This window comes from Chanodichthys erythropterus, chromosome 14 (assembly GCF_024489055.1).
Source record: "Chanodichthys erythropterus isolate Z2021 chromosome 14, ASM2448905v1, whole genome shotgun sequence".
NCBI lineage: Eukaryota > Metazoa > Chordata > Actinopteri > Cypriniformes > Xenocyprididae > Chanodichthys > Chanodichthys erythropterus.
The window spans coordinates 45,000,211-45,021,088 of record NC_090234.1 but is presented as its reverse complement, the minus strand read 5'-3'; the positions used below and the strand labels follow the sequence as shown (position 1 = coordinate 45,021,088).

The 20,878-nt window shown below is 41.5% G+C and overlaps 1 protein-coding gene across 1 annotated transcript; it reads right to left on the bottom strand.

Annotated features, from left to right (window-relative positions):
- Nucleotides 1-516: 516 nt before the first annotated feature.
- On the bottom strand, nt 517-5,246 carry LOC137036301 (L-rhamnose-binding lectin CSL3-like). Its single transcript, XM_067410399.1, has 11 exons — nt 5,218-5,246; nt 4,904-4,969; nt 4,808-4,831; nt 4,629-4,712; nt 4,321-4,456; nt 4,095-4,204; nt 3,742-3,831; nt 3,456-3,591; nt 3,230-3,339; nt 1,301-1,328; nt 517-867 (listed from the first exon to the last, which is right to left on the bottom strand). The coding sequence occupies exons 2-11, from the start codon at nt 4,932-4,934 to the stop codon at nt 864-866; spliced, it is 753 nt and encodes a 250-aa protein (XP_067266500.1). The 5' UTR covers nt 4,935-4,969; nt 5,218-5,246; the 3' UTR covers nt 517-863.
- Between the last annotated feature and the right edge of the window lie 15,632 nt (nt 5,247-20,878).

Below are 20,878 nucleotides of genomic sequence, written 5' to 3'. Positions count from 1 at the left end.
TAATATGAGGACAGTTCTCCACATGAAAGACCCGCGACTGCAGATCAACGTGCTGCATTTCTCTCCGATACGGTAGGAAATTAACTAAATGAAATGTGGAGGATGTAAGATGACTGACAGGCCAGTTTACGGTGACAGGATGCGACAGAGAGAATTGACGCGATTGTATGACGTGTTAGTATGTCCCAAAGCTTGTCTACTCTTTTACTACACACTCAAAAGTACTTTTTGTTCACAGAAAGAGTACATACTTTTAGGGCGTAGTGTAAGTAGGCGAATTGGAACGCAGCACTGGTCTGGATTTCTAAAATGTCTTTGCACTAGTGTTGGGGAAAGTTACCTTTAAAAGTAATGCATTACAATATTGCATCAATCCCTTAAGTAACTAAAATGCGTTACATTACTTTTCCCCTCACATGGGCTGGGCTTGTTTTTGTTTATAACAAAAGTAAAAATTTGGGGGTAAATGTAAAGACCCTTTCACACCAAAATTGAAAAGCCTCAAGGCTTGTGCACACCTGGATGATGTCGGTGAGAAGCGTGCGCAATTTACTGCCTCATGTGCCAATGAGACGGCAGCTTTTGTTCACGTGCCTGGAGATGAAGTTACAGTAAAACAACTTGGTGGTACTCAAGCTCAAACCAGTCTTGGAATAAAAACGATCTGGACTCCAGTTGTTTTTTTTTTTTAAATTCACTTTATTTTGCTTCCCATTGCCATTTGTGAACAAGTGACACAAGGACACAAGATATGTGGCAGGACAGTAACTTATTTACAGCTGTAGGTCACGTCCAGATATTTATGGACACCCACACATGGATCAGAGAAAACAATTTGAAGCACTTAAGTCTTGTGAACCATTTCACCTGAAAGAATTAGAAAAAGATCAGTTTAAATTGTCTACAGAACTCAAACAAAGCCAATTATTTCAGGTCTGAGACTGTCCATATACTGTGCATTACTTGAAGTACATTGTCCAATTGATACATTTTGTATATGGTTTCAAAAATACCTGAAGTGTGCACGTGCTAATGTCTGAACTGACTCTAGGTGAAGTTAATGACAGTACTTTGACTATTGTGACCCGTTTTACATGTTTGCTAACCATCACTCTTGACGTTATCAGTCTGGATATTTTTAAATCACTTTAAAAACAAATGTGCCATCATGTACTGTAGCTGGACGGACTTGAAATTGTACACATGAGGCTCAAGGATTAAACAATGTTGTACTACGATCTCAGCATAGCAAACAGAAGGGAAAAAAAAATTTATATATATATATAATGAAATAACTTACCCCATCTGACACCGGTTACATTGTTCCTCTTTTTTGAGGGGGTGAAGAGAATGAGAACAAAGGTCAGAAAAATGTTATCTACCCATACTAACTAGGTTAATAATATAGATGGTTACACTTTAAGGTGGCATTGTTACATTGTACTTAAAGCTGCAGTCCATAACTTGTATTGGTTTAAAAATCATTTGAACAAGTACATACAAAGCATTCAAAACCATCTTCTTAGCTCGATTCACAACAATAAGCTTGTAATGTTTAATGAGCGACCCGTGGATTTCCGCAGGAAATTCAAGCATGCAGCAGTTAGTCTTTGCGTCATTACGTCACACCTGTAAACAGAAAGGAGTCCAGGCTAGTCTGCTTTATCATGAGGGGATGCTGCTTGTAGCGGATCATTTATAGCCCGTTCTCACAGCAACTGAAATAAATTTATCATTTTGATGGTGGATTGGAATCCAGAAAGATCCAAATGACAGTGACAACTGGAGATTCACCCGTAGTCAAAAAGCAAACACTTGACTGGAGTGGCTACAGAAATTGAAGTCTACAGGTAACTCTTCTGCACACCAAATACAGGTCACACAATGCTTGTGTTATCATTAGAGATGCCCTAGAATTGAAAGTTGAATTTACCTCGGCATAGTTAGAGTTCTGTACATGGAAATGATATACAGAGAGTCTCAAACACCATGGTTTCCTCCTTATGCAAATTTGATTTTTGCAAAAGACCTGCGATGCAACAGTCGGGATCATTATGTACGCCCCCAACTTTTGCATATGCCAGCTCATGTTCAAGGCATTAGACAAGCCAGTATTAACATCTAGAGCTGTGCTCTGCTGAAACAGACTTTATGCAGGTAAGCAAGCAAGGACAATAGCGAAAAATGGCAGATGGAGCAATAACTGACATGATCCATGATAACATGATATTTTTAGTGATATTTGTAAATTGTCTTTCTAAATGCTTCTTTAGCATGTTGCTAATGTACTGTTAAATGTGGTTAAAGTTACAATCGTTTCTTACTGTATTCACAGAGACAAGAGTTTGTTTTTAAAACTTGCAGTCTGTACAATTCAATAAAAAAAAAAATAAAAAAAAATAGACATTCAGCGCATCTAATTATGCCCCAAAATAAGCAGTTAAGTTGAATATAAATCTATTGGGTATTTTGAGCTGAAAACTTCAGACACATTCAGGGGACACCTTAGAGACTTCCATTACATCTTGTGAAAAAGGGTTCTAGGGCACCTCTAACAATTTGAGAACAAAGTATAACAGCAATAATTTGCACGGTTTGGCGTGATCCAAGCTAAGCGAGTGTTAGATTTAATCATTGGCAGCACAATTTGTAGGCCTAATGCAACGATAACAATTCCGCATATGACTGCAAACACGGGTTTCAAACAGATGGTGACAGAGGGGGAAAATGGTAGACTGCAGCTTTAAGTACCAAGTATTAACATGTACTTACTATGTTACAGTTAGTTTAGGGTTAGTTATGCAACTAAGCATAATTTACTGTTATTGCTATAAGTACTATGGGGATCGATTCCGATGTCCCAATTCAAACGGATGCACGGATCAAATAATGATACACGTGTTCCTTCTCTACTGCTCAAGCCATAACCAACTGTTTACTTGGATACTCGCAATTAATGGTCATCTTAAAGGTCTCATTGAGCCTAAATGGACGAATTATCACGTGAACTCATTTACAAGCTGATCCACCTTTAGTGGAGAAGACCAAGATTAACGTCAAGCTGACATCGTTTTGAGTTTGCTGAAATACAAGAAGAAAAAAAACCTTGTCCTAGCCCTTAGGGAATACATGTAGTAGCCCAACGTCACCTTGAAATGTGTTCTTGTAATCTTATAATGAAGGCATGGCCAATAAAATACATTAAGCTCAAACATTTGATGAAACTTACTTGATTTGACACAGTCATAAGTCACATTCAGGTATTTATAAGTCCCAACACAAGGATCAGAGAAAACGGAGTTCACTGCAGGAACAGTACAGCTCTGTGTTCCATCACACCTGATTCATGGACAAAAAGTAGCTTTAATATAGACCAATTATATGCATCTTACGCATGTCAAATAATGCATGAACTGAAACCATTTTATCACTTTTCTACCATCGGTTAATCTTACCGAGTGGACATTGTGCAGAGAGAAGACTGTGCGAGACAACGTGTATTTGAGAGCTGATCAGCTGGTTTCCCACTTGCACACGTTTTGCAATCAGTCCGCCCATAATTGGCTTTAAGAACCTTTATGAATCCCACATCTGACGTTAAAGAGAATTATGGTAGTTTGAGCACATTCCATGTGGTTGGAGACAAAGTTCAAGTCACCGTCATGATCCAGTTCCCCTTTTTATATGGACCCATTTGGGAACAGGACAAAAAAAAGTGAACTTAAAATTAAAGTTACTCACCACATGTGAGACCCGCAGATTCGCCTTCACAGGTCACCGCTGTTTTAGTTGTTTGTGTGTTCGGTTTCGTATTCGCTTTTGCGTCTGCACCTGCAGAGACAAATTGTGAGAAGACATGCAAGGTATGACATCATACAGATGCGTTCAATGTTTGTGGAAATACAAAAAAAAAAAAAAAAATTGTGGCTTTTGAGAGGCCATATCAAATGGACCAAATTTAATAAAAATAAGATTTTTGCACAGCCCTAAACACATCTAGTAAGGTCACCTTAAAGTGTTCATGTATTTTAATTATTTGCCATGCCTTTATTATAAAGTTATATTTTACTCCAACATTTGAAGAAGTTACTTACTTGGTTGGACACAGTCATAAGTCACATTCAGGTATTTATAAGTCCCAACACAAGGATCAGAGAAAACGGAGTTCGCTGCAGAAACAGTACAGCTCTTTGTTCCATCACACCTGATTCATGGGACAGACAACAAGTAGCTTTAATATAGACAGTATGCATCTTGCTCGTGTCAAATAATGCATGAACTGAAACCGAAACCATTTCCCCACGCTATTGTTAATCTTACCTAGCGGACATTGTGGAGAGAGATGACTGTGCGAGACAGCGTGTATTTGAGAGCTGATCAGCTGGTTTCCCACTAGCACACGTTTTGCAATCAGTCCGCCCATAACTGGCTTTAAGAACCTTTATGATCCCCACATCTGACGTCAAAAGAAAAAAAGATTAGAAAAACAAATTGTGGTAGTTTAAGCACATTCCATGAGGTTGGAGACAAATTTCAAGTAGCCATCATAATCCCATTCTCCTTTTTCCATACTGACCGATTTAGGAACAAAAAGGCCAAAAACAAGTTAAAGTGACTGAATTGCTCACCACATTTGAGATCCGCAGATTCTCCTTCACAGGTCACAATTGTTTTTGTAGTTGTCATTTTTGCTTTTGAAGCACCTGCAGATACTAAACATGAGAAGACAGTACAATTAGCTACTTGAAAGTGGTTCTACACTTGAAAGTCCATATTTAGTGCACATTATACATGTCAGTTGCCTTACCATGTTGACACAGAAATTGCAACACTGAAAATAAAAAGAGAAACAAGTTGAAACAACTGAAGTCATGAGTCGAATTGGTTCTAAAGCAGTACTTACATGTGATCCAGATTAGCTTTTGCACCAACATGTTGAATGTGTGAACAGAAGGAAAACCCTTGAAGTCTTTTAAGGAGAAACATGAACACAGGGCATTTACAAAAAGACTCACAAATGCAGAAATAGGAGTCAAGTTGTTCTGAATCAAACAAGATTTCAAAACTCATTTTATCCCTCAAATTATTACTGAACAATTACACTTCAACACCATTATATTTTAGCATTCAGGCCACTGAAGGTGAACACAAGTACAAAATACTGAAAATGAGGGGGAAAAAGACAAGCCATTGACTAAACTTGAACATAAGACTCACCAAACAGCAGATACAGAGAACAAAGCTTGACAAGAGACTATATGGAAACATGAGGTATAAGTACTAATGTCAAAACAAGAAACACCTGGAAGCAATCAACACAATGAACCAATGGGAAGACACAACTAAACTTCTTATTGTGCTGGGTTAGACCGTACCAGTGTCCAGCAGAGTTTAGCTCCAACCCTAATCAAACACACCTGAACCAGCTAATCAAGGTCTTTAGGATTAGTAGAAAGTTATAGGCAAGTGAGTTTTTATCAGGGATGGAGATAAACTCTGCAGGACACTGGCCCTCCAGGACCGGAGTTGTCCATCCCTGCCATAGAAGTATAGAACCCAAGAGGCGACACTCTGATACTTTTTGGGTAACAGCCACTAGATGGCGCTCTGGTAGCGCAGCCGCCATTATGGGCTGAAAATACTAACTGGCCCATAAAATCCCAAGTATAGGTCTCTGCGGAACAAAAGAGGGGCGTCTCCCAATTTTGGGGTGTTTTCTATCTGAGAGAGGTGTTTATAACGATCCAACCAAAAAAGTACGGAAGCCGGGATAGGCGTTTTTTTTAAAGTACGGAAGCTTGAAAGGCCATTCATTATTATTTTATTTAATTTTTTCTTGTTTTCTTATGAACACAACTACTTTTTTAATGTTTAGATCCCGAGAAACAATTATGTCGAGATAATGAAAAATAAATAAAATATTGCTGCATGCTTGACTTCCGTAACAGGGAAACTATGCGTTTTTCCCGAGTGCCTGCCTAGATATATGGAAACATTTTACTATAATACATTCATTTATTTTGAAGAGTATGAACTATTTTACAGGACCTGTAGCTTATAGCTCGAGAGGGCGAAATATGATTTATGCAAGTTTTATTAGCCTACTCCGTTTTTTTAGTGCTAGTTATTTATTTATTTTATTATTATTATTTTGCATAAACTAGCCTACGAATTATAATGACACGGGATGTAATTTTGTCACAATGGCTATATATTTTACATAGACAAGTAGTCATTTGTCTGAACTTATCTGATCGGCGTCATTTGTTGGACATGCATGGGGTGTAAAATACTATAGTAGGCTAATTGATAGTATATAGTGTTTTTGAACCAGTAAATTGTAGTATAGCCTACTGTATATTATAGTATTTACAACACTTTATTGTTAATGAATGCTACAGCAGCATAGGCTGTAGTACTTTAGTTTTTACTACAGTAAACTGCGTGTATTGTAATATATAGTTTAAAGAAAACTTAGCACAGTATTGGGTAACGTAATTTGTTTATATTACTATAGTTGTTATATTACCACAGCAATAGCCTATATAATTACCACAACAAATTAATTCAAGTATGGTTCAAAACACTATAGTATTTACTATAAATTACTACGGTATTTTTTCACCTCAAATAGTTTCTTAAGGCTAGATCGCCTTCTTGTGCTACTAGTCTTGTTTAATGATTGATGCTCTTCAATATGAATATAACGCAGAAGAACACAACCAGTTGCACGCGATCAACAGCCTATTTTATTTAATCTCTCGCATGCCAAATTTCACGTGCATAGTGTAAACCTTCGTCATAAAAGCTATAGTCTTATATATATAATATATAATATTATATATATAATATTATAATGATATAACATATATAATATATAATATTATATATATAATATTATAATGATATAACCACTGCACTAACAGACAAGCACAGAGAATACATAGGCTAGACAGTGCTTGTGATATAATTAACTTTAATTTTAAGTGTAGCCTAATTGTTTTTTTATAGGCTATCAACCACACAGAAACACATGAGCGTATATTGTATGAGTATAAGCTTTATATGCATTCAAGACTACTTACTGACCTTGTGTAAACTTAAAAAAAAAAAAATGTGTTAACCTGAAATGATGATTCTGAAGACTTTAAACTTTATAATCATTTTATTGACCACAGACACTGTAGCCACAACCTCGCAAAACTAAAACAAATCAAGTGACTAACAGATACATCAAATAGAATAGCGAATGTTAACTAATAATAGTTATCGCTAGAAGTGAGTGGAAGATTGCTTGGAGCTTTTTACAACGAGCTAGCAAACATATTCACACAAAAGAAACGTTAAACAACTTAAATAATACACTTACATTCATATACAATACATATCTCTTATTGTTTTAGAGATTGATTAGAGCCATTCATTCATCTGAGGTAACGTAGTTAAGCCTACTTTGAGTATTTCCATTTTATGCAACTTTACACATTTAAACACATTTATAGTAAATTAATAAGTAATACATTTAAGATCATCATGTTTGCAGCGAACAATATAGATTAGACCTAGTGGAGTAGGCAAATAATAGTATTCCAAAAGGAATTCCTAGAACTAAAATTGTCTAAAAATGACAAAACATGATGCACAAGCATGTGTATGCAGATATCAGAAAGTTAAATGAAATACCAATACTTATAACTTGAGTTAAGAAATTAATAAATCAAAATGTTAAAATTAAAAGAAAGACATTTTAAAAGTAAGGACCTGGAAACACGTTAATACCAAAACAATTCAGATAAGACATCTGCAAGTCTGATTATAAATGTTGCCATTTTTTATGAACATCAAGAAATATTTGTTTCGTTGATTTCTGATTCTGAAGGTTATGTTGGTCATCACATCTGGTACCTACAAAATCTTAAAGCAACAACAATATTACAAGTAAATGATTCTGATGTCTTTTAGGCTTTACATTTAAAGAGTTTCAAGTTTAATTTAGGGCCACAAATTACCTCAAAGGAGTTTACAAGCCTACAAGTATATAGCAGTTTATAGCAAAAAAAACAGGATGACATGTCCTTAATCTTTATGTATGGCAAATATTCTCAGTTATACAATTGATTATCACACTGCAAACTAGAAGAATGTCCATAAAATACTGTAGCATCAGTAGCCCATTGTCTGACATCATGTACCCACTGATGCACAATGTTCTCAGGACACCCCCGTTCACTGCTCAAATCCTCCAGTCTCTGAGGCTCAGCCTTAGCCTTTTTGAAAGTCTGATGAAAAAAATTATAATAATAAAGATTTTTGCCTTTGCAATCTTAAAAAGTGAGAAAAAAAAATCATGAAAAGCTTTGTATACATAACACAGACATAACATAATCCATTGATGCATCTGATGGATAATGCAAGATGAAGGCCTTCCCGCTTCCGTCAGTTCCACCCAAGAGCATGGACAGTTAGCATGTCATTCCTGGCTTTTAACAACAAAATGATGTGATGGAGGAAAGTTCCATTAATGTTCATGGTATTTCAGTTCATCCTTGCATTGACAATTGAGTTTTAATTTAAGAGAAATATTATGCAGTTTTATTAATGTACTGTATTATTACAATATATACATGCAATCTCAGACAAAGTATAAGACAGAAAGAATAAAAAGAAGAAAAAGAAGAAAAAACAAAAGACAGGTTTCCAAAAATAATATAATTAAGCACCAGTTACCATATTTTGTCATGTACAGGTCATTTACCAGGGGCAATTTTCACAACAACAGCACCAAAGCATTCAATTCTGGTGACTTGCTTGAGTAGGCCTATTTATTTTCTTTAATCATATTATATACTGTTATACTTTGTTCTCTAACAAACATTATGTGATGCAGATAATTTCATTATTTTGATTTTACATTTTAATTTACTGTAAAGGGCTTTGCTTAAACATTTTTTTAGGTATCAAAAGTGGTTAGTATGGTTGATGACAAATAAAATTACACTGGAACTGTTTTACCATGGTAATTTGTAAACAAATACTAACAACTTGTTTAATGCAAGTGTACATTTTATTTGATACTAGACCAAACTCAATTTTTATTAAAATGTATTTAATGTATTTAAAATGTATTTAAAATGTATAAACAAAAATGAATAATAGTCTTGTTTTTACAGACTTGCGCTCTGTAGTGTAGTGCAGCGGAAACCAGTAGGTGGCGGCAATTCTAAAATGTCTAAAATGTTCTATAATATATAATTTGCAATATATTCCAGGATATTATATAATGATGTTGCTTAACTATCATTATAAATATAAAAATTAGTATTTTTCGTGCTCATAACTTCAATTTTGGGGACATTTTTGTTCATTTTGATGGCATTTTTGCCACAAGCTCCCGTTAATGTCAAACATTAATGTGTCAAATGAGTTTATAGACTGATGATCCCGTTTTGAGAAAGTAAAAGGTTTTATAAGAATTTAATAAGAAGGTTTGTAATACACTTATAAATGAAAATGTAGTGATCCATCATCTTGCAGCAGATATATTTTTCATAGCTTCATTAAGATGAATAAAATCAAACATCTCATGTTTAACTGTAACGAGGCAGACTCGGAATAATCCATGTGCAGCTTTATTAGGAAATCGTAGTCGTACAGGCGGGGGTCAAACAATGGCAGAGGCAGTATAAGAGGCAAGACAAACTCAGAATCGGGGACAGGCAGAAGGTCAGGGCTGGCAGCAGACAGAGCAGGATAATCCAGTAGACAGGCAAACAGAACACGAGGCAGGCAGCGGGCAGAACAAGAATAATCAGAACAGTCCAGGGTCATACACAAGAGAAACTAACACAGGGAAATAACGCTCAGAATTGTTGGCCGGGGCAGAACAAGACTTCGCGACTGGCAGTGGATGTCTGAGTCTTTTATAGTCCAGGAAGATATGGATCAGGTGGTGAGCTAATCAAGAGAGCAAAGGAATGTGGGTAATGAAGTCCGGGGATGGTTAGTATTCAGGGGATGGTGCCCTCAGGTGGCGATCAGAGGGAGCCACAGAGGTCGTATTCGTGACAGAGCCCCCTCCCTGCGAGCGGCTCCTGAAGCGAGGAGGCGGACGGCGCCGGGGTCTTCCACGAGGTCGGGGGGCCGGTCGCTCCGGATGGGTCCTGTGGAAATCGGTGATGAGGTTGGGATCCAGAATATCGTTAGCATTTACCCAGGACCGCTCCTCCGGGCCAAACCCCTCCCAGTCGACTAGATACTGCAGCAAGCGGCCCCGGCGCCTGGAATCCAGCAGTTCGTGGACCTGGTAAGCCTCCTCGCCTTCGATGATGAGGGGAGGAGGTCTCTGATCACCGACCCCCTCTAGGTTCTCCCCTCCTCTCGGACCACCTGCGGGCTTAAGCAGAGAGACATGGAAAGTGGGTGAGATACGGTATTCAGGAGGTAAATCTAAACGGAAGGAGACTGGAGTGATCTGGCGAATGATTTTGAATGGACCCACGTACCTAGGGTTGAGCTTTCTGCAGGGAAGTTGAAGACGAAGGTTACGGGTGGAAAGCCAGACCCACTGGCCAGGACGATACCCAGGGGCTGGACGGCGAGTTCGGTCAGCTTGTTCTTTCTGACGTCTGACTGCTCTTTGAAGGTGAACGTGAGCCTCATTCCAAACTGCCTCACTTCTGCAGAGCCAGCTGTCCACAGCGGGGAGATCGGTGGGTTCGCCTGACCAAGGGAACAGAGGTGGCTGGTATCCCAGGATACATTTGAAGGGTGTGAGACCCGTAGCTGGTTTCAGGAGCGAGTTCTGAGCATATTCGGCCCAGAACAGATACCGACTCCAATCGGTCTGATTCTGGTGACAGTAAGAGCGGAGGTAACGGATGAGCTCCTGGTTCATTCTCTCTGCCTGGCCATTGGCCTCTGGATGATAGCCCGAAGTAAGGCTGATGTTGACATTCAACCTCTGGAAGAAGGCTGCCCACAGGCGTGAAGTGAATTGGGGTCCTCTATCAGAAACAATGTCCTCCGGGAGACCATAGAACCGGAATACTTGGTTGCACAGATGTTCAGCGGTCTCTAGTGCGGATGGTAATTTAGGCAGAGGAATGAACCGACAGGCCTTTGAGAAGCGATCCACTACAGTGAGGATGGTGGTGAAACCCTGAGAGTTAGGTAAGTCCGTGACAAAGTCTATGGTGATATGTGACCATGGGCGTTGTGGTATGGGCAGTGGCTGAAGAAGACCGGCAGGTAGTTGTCGGGGTGATTTGGTGGTTTGACATATGTCACAGTTCTGAATGTACTGAATGGCATCTGATTGCAGAGAAGGCCACCAGAAACGGTTACTAACCAGTTGGGCAGTGGCGGTGATGCCGGGGTGGCCAGCGCTGGGCGAGGTGTGTATCATTTGTAGGACTCGCTGACGCAGAGGTGCAGGTACATAGGTGAGTGACGCAGGACATTCAGCTGGTGACGGATCTGTGATTTGAGCGTTGTTAATCTCGGTCATGATGTCCCATTGTATAGGTGCCAGGACGATGGACGAAGGGAGAATGGGTTCCTTGGTGGGTGGTGAAAGAGAAGATTCGAACTGGCGTGATAGAGCATCAGCTTTGGCATTCTTGGATCCAGGGCGGTAAGTCACAGTGAACACGAAGCGTGTAAAGAACAACGCCCACCGAGCTTGGCGATGGTTAAGGCGTTTGGCGGCTCGCAGGTATTCCAAATTGCGGTGGTCGGTCAGTACTGTGAATGGGTGCTTACTTCCCTCCAGCCAATGTCGCCATTGTTCCAGGGCAGCCTTGATTGCCAGAAGTTCCCGATCTCCCACATCATAATTTTGCTCAGCAGGGGTGAGTTTGCGTGAGTAAAAGGCGCAAGGAAACATCTTGGGAGGATTGCCATGCCGCTGGGAGAGTATAGCCCCAATGCCTGTGTTGGAGGCATCTACCTCTACAATAAACTCGCGTTCGGGGTCAGGATGGTGGAGAATGGGAGCTGTGGTGAATAACTGTTTCAAGTTCTGAAAAGCTTCGGAAGCGACACTGGACCAGACGAGTCTTGAAGTTCCCTTCTTCAACATCGAAGTGAGTGGGGCAGCGACCAGACTGAAGTTTCTGATGAAACGCCGATAGAAATTAGCGAACCCCAGGAAACGTTGGAGCTCCTTAATGTTAGCCGGCAGTGGCCATCTCACTACTGCTTGAACCTTCTGATCATCCATGGCCACCCCGTCCGCGCTGATGATGTACCCCAGAAATGAAGTGGAAGTCTGATGGAACTCACATTTTTCAAGCTTAGCGTATAGATGATGATCAATGAGTCGTTGGAGAACGGCGCGGACCTGCTGGATGTGTTCAGTGAGGGTGTTGGAGTAGACCAGGATATCATCAATGTATACGATGACCCACTTGTTGAGCATGTCCCGGAATACATCATTTATAAATGCTTGAAAAACGGACGGACTGTTGACCAGGCCGAACGGCATGACCTGATATTCGTAGTGCCCAGTGGTGGTTGAGAAAGCCGTCTTCCACTCATCCCCCTCCCGGATGCGGATGAGATTATAGGCACACCGGAGGTCTAATTTAGTGAAGAAGCGGGCTGATCGTAGTTGTTCTAGGGCTGCGGGGACCAGAGGTAAGGGATAGCGGAATTTCACTGTTATTTCGTTGAGACCCCGGTAGTCAATACAGGGCCTTAAGCCCCCGTCCTTCTTCTTAACAAAAAAGAACCCAGCGGATGCGGGAGAGGTTGATGGACGAATGAAGCCCTTTGCCAGTTCCTCCTCGATGTAGCGCTGCATAGCTTCCGATTCAGGCTGTGACAGTGGGAAGATGCGGCCCCTTGGTGGTATGGAACCCGGAAGGAGATCAATGGCACAGTCACTGGGACGATGGGGTGGTAGTTGGGCTGCCTGGCTCTTGCTGAATGCAACTGAGAGATCGGTATAGTCACTGGGTAGTTGGTCACAGATAAATGAAGATTTGTCAGTGTGTGGACGCGTGGGGGACTGGATACAGGTCTTATGGCATTCCTCGGACCAGTGAGTTATCTGATTTTCAGCCCAGGAGATCTGTGGGTTGTGTCTGCGCAGCCAGGGTAATCCGAGGATGATAGGATTTTGTGGGGAGTCGATGATGAAGAAACGTAATGTCTCTCTATGAAGTGAACCGACCTGCAGGATGATGTCATCGGAGGTGAACTTCACCTGTCCAGTCCCCAGGGGGCGTCCGTCTAACGCTGCCACTGACAACACAGAATTACAAGGAATTAGAGGAATGTTTTTAGACTTGGCAAAGTTGCGGTCCATGAAATTGCCTGCGGCCCCAGAATCGATCATGGCAAGCGTGTGCATGGATTCATCTTTATACATCAATTCAGCCGGGATTTCAATATTAGTTGAGGCAGGAGAGGAACTCACCGTAGATGAAGTGCGACTGGGAGGACGAGTGGGGCACGAGGATCTCATGTGGCCAGGCTGACCGCAGTAGAGGCACAGCCGTTGTTGAATCCGCCTCTCACGCTCCTCAGAAGACAGGTGAGTAGAGCCGATCTGCATGGGTTCAGCCTCCGCCGCAGCAGGTGTGAGTAGAGGCATCGATGTGGTTGGTGTATAACGGGCTGGTCTGCGTGCCCGGATCAAATTATCAACACGGATAGCCAGTTCAATGTAACTGTTGAGAGAGCGACCCTCATCACGGCATGCCAGCTCCGACTGCAACTCAGTATTTAATCCCTTACGAAAGAGCAGTTTAAGGGTGTCATCAACCCATGAAGTCTGTGCCGCGAGTGTGCGAAATGACAGGGCATAATCCGCCGCAGTTTGTCTGCCCTGACGAAGAGCCAAAAGCAACTCACCAGCCTCCTTGCCGCCCTCAGCGTGCTCAAACACCTCGCGGAAGTGTCGTAGGAATTCCTCCAATGATGTGAACGAAGATTGGCCGTTTTGCCACACCGTGGTGGCCCATTCCAATGCTCTCCCGGTGAGTAAGGAACACACGAAAGCTATGCGACTCACATCAGTGGTGTACAGAGCCGGTTGTTGAGACAGGAACAGAGAGCATTGTAGCAGGAAACCTTTGCATCGAGCGGGTGAGCCGTCGTACTTCTCCGGGAAGGCTAGGCGGGGGCTACTAGTGGAAGCGACAGGTGTGACTGGTGCCGTGGGTGGCGTGGTTGATGGCGGATTGGCGTCAGCCGGCGTGGAGCGCATGCTCTGTAGGGTCTTGACAAGCTCCTCTGTGATCGAGGTGAGACGAGTAAGTTGCTGTTGGTGAACAGCTAAAACACTTGCCTGAGTAGAAAGCTCAGTCGACAGACGCTGTAAAGCCGCTGGATCTTGGTCTGGCGAAGTCTTCTGTAACGAGGCAGACTCGGAATAATCCATGTGCAGCTTTATTAGGAAATCGTAGTCGTACAGGCGGGGGTCAAACAATGGCAGAGGCAGTATAAGAGGCAAGACAAACTCAGAATCGGGGACAGGCAGAAGGTCAGGGCTGGCAGCAGACAGAGCAGGATAATCCAGTAGACAGGCAAACAGAACACGAGGCAGGCAGCGGGCAGAACAAGAATAATCAGAACAGTCCAGGGTCATACACAAGAGAAACTAACACAGGGAAATAACGCTCAGAATTGTTGGCCGGGGCAGAACAAGACTTCGCGACTGGCAGTGGATGTCTGAGTCTTTTATAGTCCAGGAAGATATGGATCAGGTGGTGAGCTAATCAAGAGAGCAAAGGAATGTGGGTAATGAAGTCCGGGGATGGTTAGTATTCAGGGGATGGTGCCCTCAGGTGGCGATCAGAGGGAGCCACAGAGGTCGTATTCGTGACATTAACCTCATCAGCTCTTGCTGTTTAAAGCTTCTGCTCATCATTAATAACCTCTGTAATATCATCATCAGGGTTGGGTCTAGTTTCACTTCAGCACATCTGAAACAAACAAAAAATAATTGGAATGTAATTTAATTTTAGGCAACTTAGATCTCAGGAGATCTCTGAAGAATAAAGCCAGATCTGCTCATTACATCTCTGTTTCATGCATATGCCCCTGCAAAAGGATTGTATAGAAGCCTGTGTGTAAAATTTGCTGAAATTTAGTTTTTCTTGATTCATATGGGCTGTTTGTTTGTTACTGAATGTTTAATAAACTGTGCTTTGTTTTTAGGAAAACTTTGTTTTCTTTTCTGTGTTTTCTTAAGTTCATCTGGAGGTGGTTTTATTAATATTAACATTAGCATGCAATCTTAATATTTTAAAGTAGTAATTATTATTTTAATATATATATAAAATGTTAATATTACAATTTGAAAGTACAAATAGTTTATTTACAGTTGCATACCACGTTGAAAAAATTAGTCAAAATTCATTTGTTTTTCTTCACTTGAATGACAGTTACTCTTAAATGCATTTGTTGCTCTTATACAGCCTACTGTATGCATTACTGACACAGTTTGTCACGGTTTGCAGGTTCGTCGACTCATTCTGTCTCTCTCTCTCTCTCTCTGTGTGTGTGTGCGTTTTACCACGGCTGATCAGTTGATCAGCGCCAGCTGGAGCTCATCCCTATTTAATGTCTGTGCTTTTCGCCCTGTGTTGTCAGATTGTTGGTGTTCTCAGGGGGTGTTTCCTGGCCGTGTTTTTGTCTCTTCGTCTCCGTTTGGATTGCCTGTTTCAAGCCTGTTTGGATATTCTTCCTGTTGGATATTACTCTGAGGACTGGTTGCCCATGATGGTCCCTGCGCTACCAAGAGACTGTTACCATCAGCACCCACGACATCTGACTGTTGCTTTTTCTGCTCTGATGAAAGTTTGTTCTAATAAATTGTGTTTTCTGCATTTGCAATTGACTCCTCATCATTTCCCGTGACAGAATGAACTGACCAGAATGGATTCAGCAAATGCTTCTGATTTACGAGATTTTCTTCTCAAGCAACAGTGCCCGCATGGATCGTCAAGAGAAACAAATGGTTGCTACAGGTAGCGCAGGTGTCCGAGCTCACTTTCCAACTCCAACATCTGGAGACCAAAACACTGTGCCACCCCCACAGCCAGTTCCCCCGGCTTCAGTGACGATGAACCATCAGAGCGAACCCTGTCTATCACCTCCTGCACATATTCCGGTGTGTCCAATCTCTGTCGAGCATTTGTAAGTAAGTGCTCGTTGTTCTTCTCTCTACAGCCTTTGATGTTTTCTACTGAACAGTCTAAAGCTAGTGATGACGTTATTTTCGGGATGTGCGGCTTTGTGGGGAATGGCGGTGTGGGAGAATCAACATCCCTGATGTTCCTCGTTCCAAGCGCTCTGGGGTGAAATGAGGTGGGTCTTCGATTACACGCTGTGGGTCACGAGGTGGCTCGCGTGTTGGCAGATCTACGTCAAGGACATCGACCCATCTCAGATTACTCTATAGAGTTTCGTACACAGACAGCCGTGTGCAGATTGAACGAGAAGGCACAGTGGGACATGCATGGTTGGCTGACTGTATTCAAAAGGAGATCTTCACCCTGGACTTAGCCACAGATCTTAAAAGCTGTGGGAAATGTTCCAGTGTGAAGAGAAGAATTGATCATGTGAGTGAATGCAGGTACAATTGAGGAGGAGATGGCCTGATGAAGATGAGTGGGGATAGGGTCTAGTGGACAGGTAGTAGGGTGATTGGAAAGGATGAGTTTTGAAACATCTGCCACAGAGAGCATGGAGAAGGAGAGGAGGATTTGTGTGTTTTCCGTTGAGATGTTGTCAGTGTGTGGTGTGGAGAATTGGCCGCTGATGGTAGTTATTTTATGTGTGAAAAATGTGGCAAAGTCATCAGCTGTAAGAGCTGATGTAGGAGGGAGGGGAGGAGGGAAGAGAAGAGAAGGTTTTGAAAAGTGTGCAGGAATCGGTAGAATTGTTAATTTTATTGTGATAGTATGTGGTTTTAGCAGTGGAGACATTAGTAGAGAAAGAAGAAAGGAGTGACTGATATAAGCTAAGGTCAGTAGGATCTTTAGATTTTTACCACTTCCTCTCTGCAGCCCTGAGCCAGGGGGCAGAGGGGGTGGCACGGGCTGGTCTGGATGAAAGGGGGCAGAAGTCATCTAAGCAAGATGTTACAGTGGTCAAAGAGTGTCAGTAGCATTGTTAGTGTCCAGTGATGAGAGCTGGTTAGGGGGGGAAATGTGGATGAGACCAAAGAGGATAGGTGGGATGGTGAGAGGGAGTGTAGGTTTCACCGAAAAGTAACATGTGGTGGAGTGTGTGTTGAGTTAGGGGTCAGGTTGAGATTAAAAATGATGAGAAAGTGGTCTGAGGTGTGAAGTGGAGTAACCAGTGTATTGTCGGTGGAGCCACAGCGTGTGTAGATGAGGTCCAGTTGGTTACCTGATTTGTGGGTAGCTGAAGTAGCCACTGGCTTGAGATCAAATGAGGCAAACAGAGTGTGGAAGTCAGCAGCCTGAGGTTTGTCTAGATGGATGTTGAAATCTCCAAGTACTAGCAGAGGAGTTCCATCCTTAGAGTCGCTGGTCTTCACACTCTTCGGTCTTCACACGATGAGGGCTTCATGCAAGGGCTGCTGCGGTAGACTACACAGTTTTACCAACTTTTTACAACATTAGATAGTTCAGCAGGCCACGCCTTACTGACTCGCGAACACAGTAAACAAACTTCCTAGCAACAACACAGCACTAAAATCAAACTAGAAACACAAACACTTACAGTACGCAGATCCTCTTGTAGCTTGAATGATTCTCTCTGTTACATGTACTTTAAGCAATATGGTGCACTCTTCCAAGCCATCTTGTGTTGAGGTTTGAAATTGGATATGGGTATGTGTGATGGCACCCAAAGTGGGTAGTTTAGTAGCTCGGTCATCCATTACATAATAGCAGATCTCTGTAATACCTGCCTTTCAACTATTTTGTGTAGCTGGATTAGAGAAAGTGGAAAATGCATTTTTTTTTAAGCTCCCTGAATCCTGACAAAATCTTAAAGGGATAGTTCACCCAAAAATGAAAATGTGATGTTTATCTTCTTACCCCCAGGGCATTCTAGATGTAGGTAACTTTGTTTCTTCAGTAGAACACAAATGATGATTTTCAACTCCAACCGTTGCAGTCTGTCTGTCGTTAATGCATGTCAATGGGAACACAATAGGACTCAAAAAAAAAAAAACAAGCACAGACAAATCCAAATTAAGCCCTGTGGCTCGTGATGACACGTTGATGTCCTAAGACACGAAACGATAGGTTTGTGTGAGAAACCGAACAGTATTTATATAATTTTTTTACCTCTAAAAAACATCAAATTTTCATTTTTGGGTGAACTATCCTTTTAAGTAGTAGTTTGAAAGTTAACCTTTGTCTCCAATCATTTCAAAGATGCCATACAAAGATGTAGGTGTGTTGAACGTGATTAGTTCTAAAAAATCTAAAAGATTCTAAAAAAAAAGTTAAAAGAAAAAACTAAATAGTTCTAAAAAGATTTTTTAGTAGGCTAAAAAAAAATTGCAGTTTTAACCATTCAACCAAGTGTGAGATTCTGCATATTCTTTATCATACCATTAGAAATTGTATTTTTATTACTTAAATAATACACTGTATATGTTCATTTATATGCCACACTGATTGTCTGGAGTGGTATATTGTAATACATTAATAAAACTGCATAACATATATCTTAAATTAAAACTCAGTTGTCAATGATGGATGAACTGAAATACCATGAGCATTAATGGGACTTTCCTCCATCACATTTTGTTGTTAAAAGCCAGGAATGACATGCTAAGTGTCCATGCCATTCTATTGCCCTACAATCCTTCATGCTCTTAAACATCACAAAACTCTGGACTTCTGGCTGTACCTAGGATATCTAAGTCCACTAAAAGAGGGAGAGCATTTTCACATTTGGCTCTGAAACTCTGGAATAGCCTTCCTGATAATGTTCGGGGCTCAGACTTGCTCACCCAGTTTAAATCTAGATTAAAGACGTATCTCTTTAGCCAAGTGTTCACATAATGCATCTCATACCAGATCAATTGCACATGACTATCTTTGCTTAAACCCCTGGAGCTGTGTGGACTTCTTTTATAATGGATGAGTGCATTTTTTTTCTGTCTTTAGAATCTGGGGCACCATCCACTCCCAGTATAAAGCATGGATTACCCTGGACATTATTTAATATAACTCTGATTATATTTGTCTGAAAGAAGAATGTCATATACACCAAGGATGGCTTGAGGGTGAGTAAATCATGGGGTAATTTCAATTTTTGGGTGAACTAACCCTTTAAGTAGTCAGGACATTGATCAAGGAGTCGGCTGTCACGGGTGTTTGGATTACATTTACATTACATTTACATTTATTCATTTGGCAGACGCTTTTATCCAAAGCGACTTACAAGTGAGGAATACAACAAGCGAGTCGTCATGACGAGGCAAATAGACAAGAAGTGCTCACAATAAAAGTTATCGGCAGTGCTCAGAGTATCATAAGCTACAATAGAGAGGAAGTGAAAGGATAGGTATAAGATTTTTATTTTTTTTTTTATTTTTTTACAACAAGGTTAAGTGCTCACGAAAGAGATGAGTTTTCATCTGTGTTTTGAATGTTGTCAGGGATTCAGCATTCCGGATGAAGGCAGGAAGATCATTCCACCAGCAAGGGACAGTGAATGGGAATGTCCTGGAGAGTGATTTCATGCCTCTCTGTGACGGTACCACAAGCCTTTGCTCCTTTGAAGACCGTAGGCTTCTGGTAGGAGTGTAGACTTGTAAGAGTGAGTGGAAGTAGAAGGGTGCTGAGCCTATGATAGATCTGTAAGCAAGCATCAACACCTTGAATTTGATGCGAGCAGCAAGTGGTAGCCAGTGTAGAGAGATGAAGAGAGACGTGACATGGGCTCTTTTGGGCTTGTTAAAGACGAGACATGCTGCAGCGTTCTGAATCATTTGTAGAGGCTTGATTGCGCATGATGGCAGTCCAGCCAGAAGAGCAACACAGTAATCAAGCCTAGAAATGACCAGGGCCTGAACCAGAAGTTGTGTTGCATGTTCTGTTAGAAAGGGCCTGATTTTCCTGATGTTGAATAGTGCAAATCTGCATGACCAAACTGTCTTGGCAATGTGGTCTTTGAAGGACAGTTGGTCATCAAGGATTACTCCAAGATTTCTGGCCGAATTTGATGGAGTAATTGAGGATGTGCCAAGCTGGAGGCTGAAATCGTGATTTAGAGTCAGATTGGCAGGGAAGACGAGAAGCTCAGTCTTTGCCAGGTTGAGCTGTGGATGATGTTCCTCCATCCATGCCGAGATGTCCGCCAGACAGCTTGAGATTCGAGCAGCTACTGTGGGATCGTCTGGATGGAACGAAAGGAAGAGTTGTGTGTCATCAGCATAACAATGGTAGGAGAAAACATGTGCCTGAATGATGGGATGAAGTGATGTAGTGTAAATGGAGAAGAGGAGGGGTCCAAGAACTGAACCCTGAGGAACACCCGTGGTCAGTTGATGAGCTTTGGATACTTCCCCTCTCCAGGCAACCCTGAAAGACCTTCCTGTGAGATAGGATTCAAACCAGAGAAGTGGAGTACCTATGATGCCCAGTGATGAGAGGGTGTACAGAAGGATCTGATGATTCACAGTGTCAAAGGCAGCAGATAGATCGCAGCAGAATGAGAGCTGATGATTTGGAATCAGCCTTTGCAATCTGCAAGGATTCAGTGACCAACAGCAGTGCAGTCTCAGTCGAGTGGCCACTCTTGGTTTCATGGTTATGATTTCATGTCTTTTATTTTGTAGTTGATTCATGTTGCTTGTTTTTATCATGCTTCCCTTGTTCTTCATGTTCTCCCTTTGTCCATGTGTCATGTTCTCCTTGGGTGTTTATAGTCATGTGGT

Excerpts from the sequence above, each read along its gene's own strand:
- LOC137036301 (XM_067410399.1), bottom strand. The coding sequence starts at position 4,934 with ATGTTGGTGCAAAAGCTAATCTGGATCACAT. Across the intron at positions 3,832-4,094 it reads TTATGACTGTGTCCAACCAA|GTGCAGACGCAAAAGCGAAT; the intron begins GTAAGTAACTTC and ends TTGTCTCTGCAG. Across the intron at positions 3,592-3,741 it reads ATCTGCGGGTCTCACATGTG|ATGTGGGATTCATAAAGGTT; the intron begins GTGAGTAACTTT and ends CTTTAACGTCAG.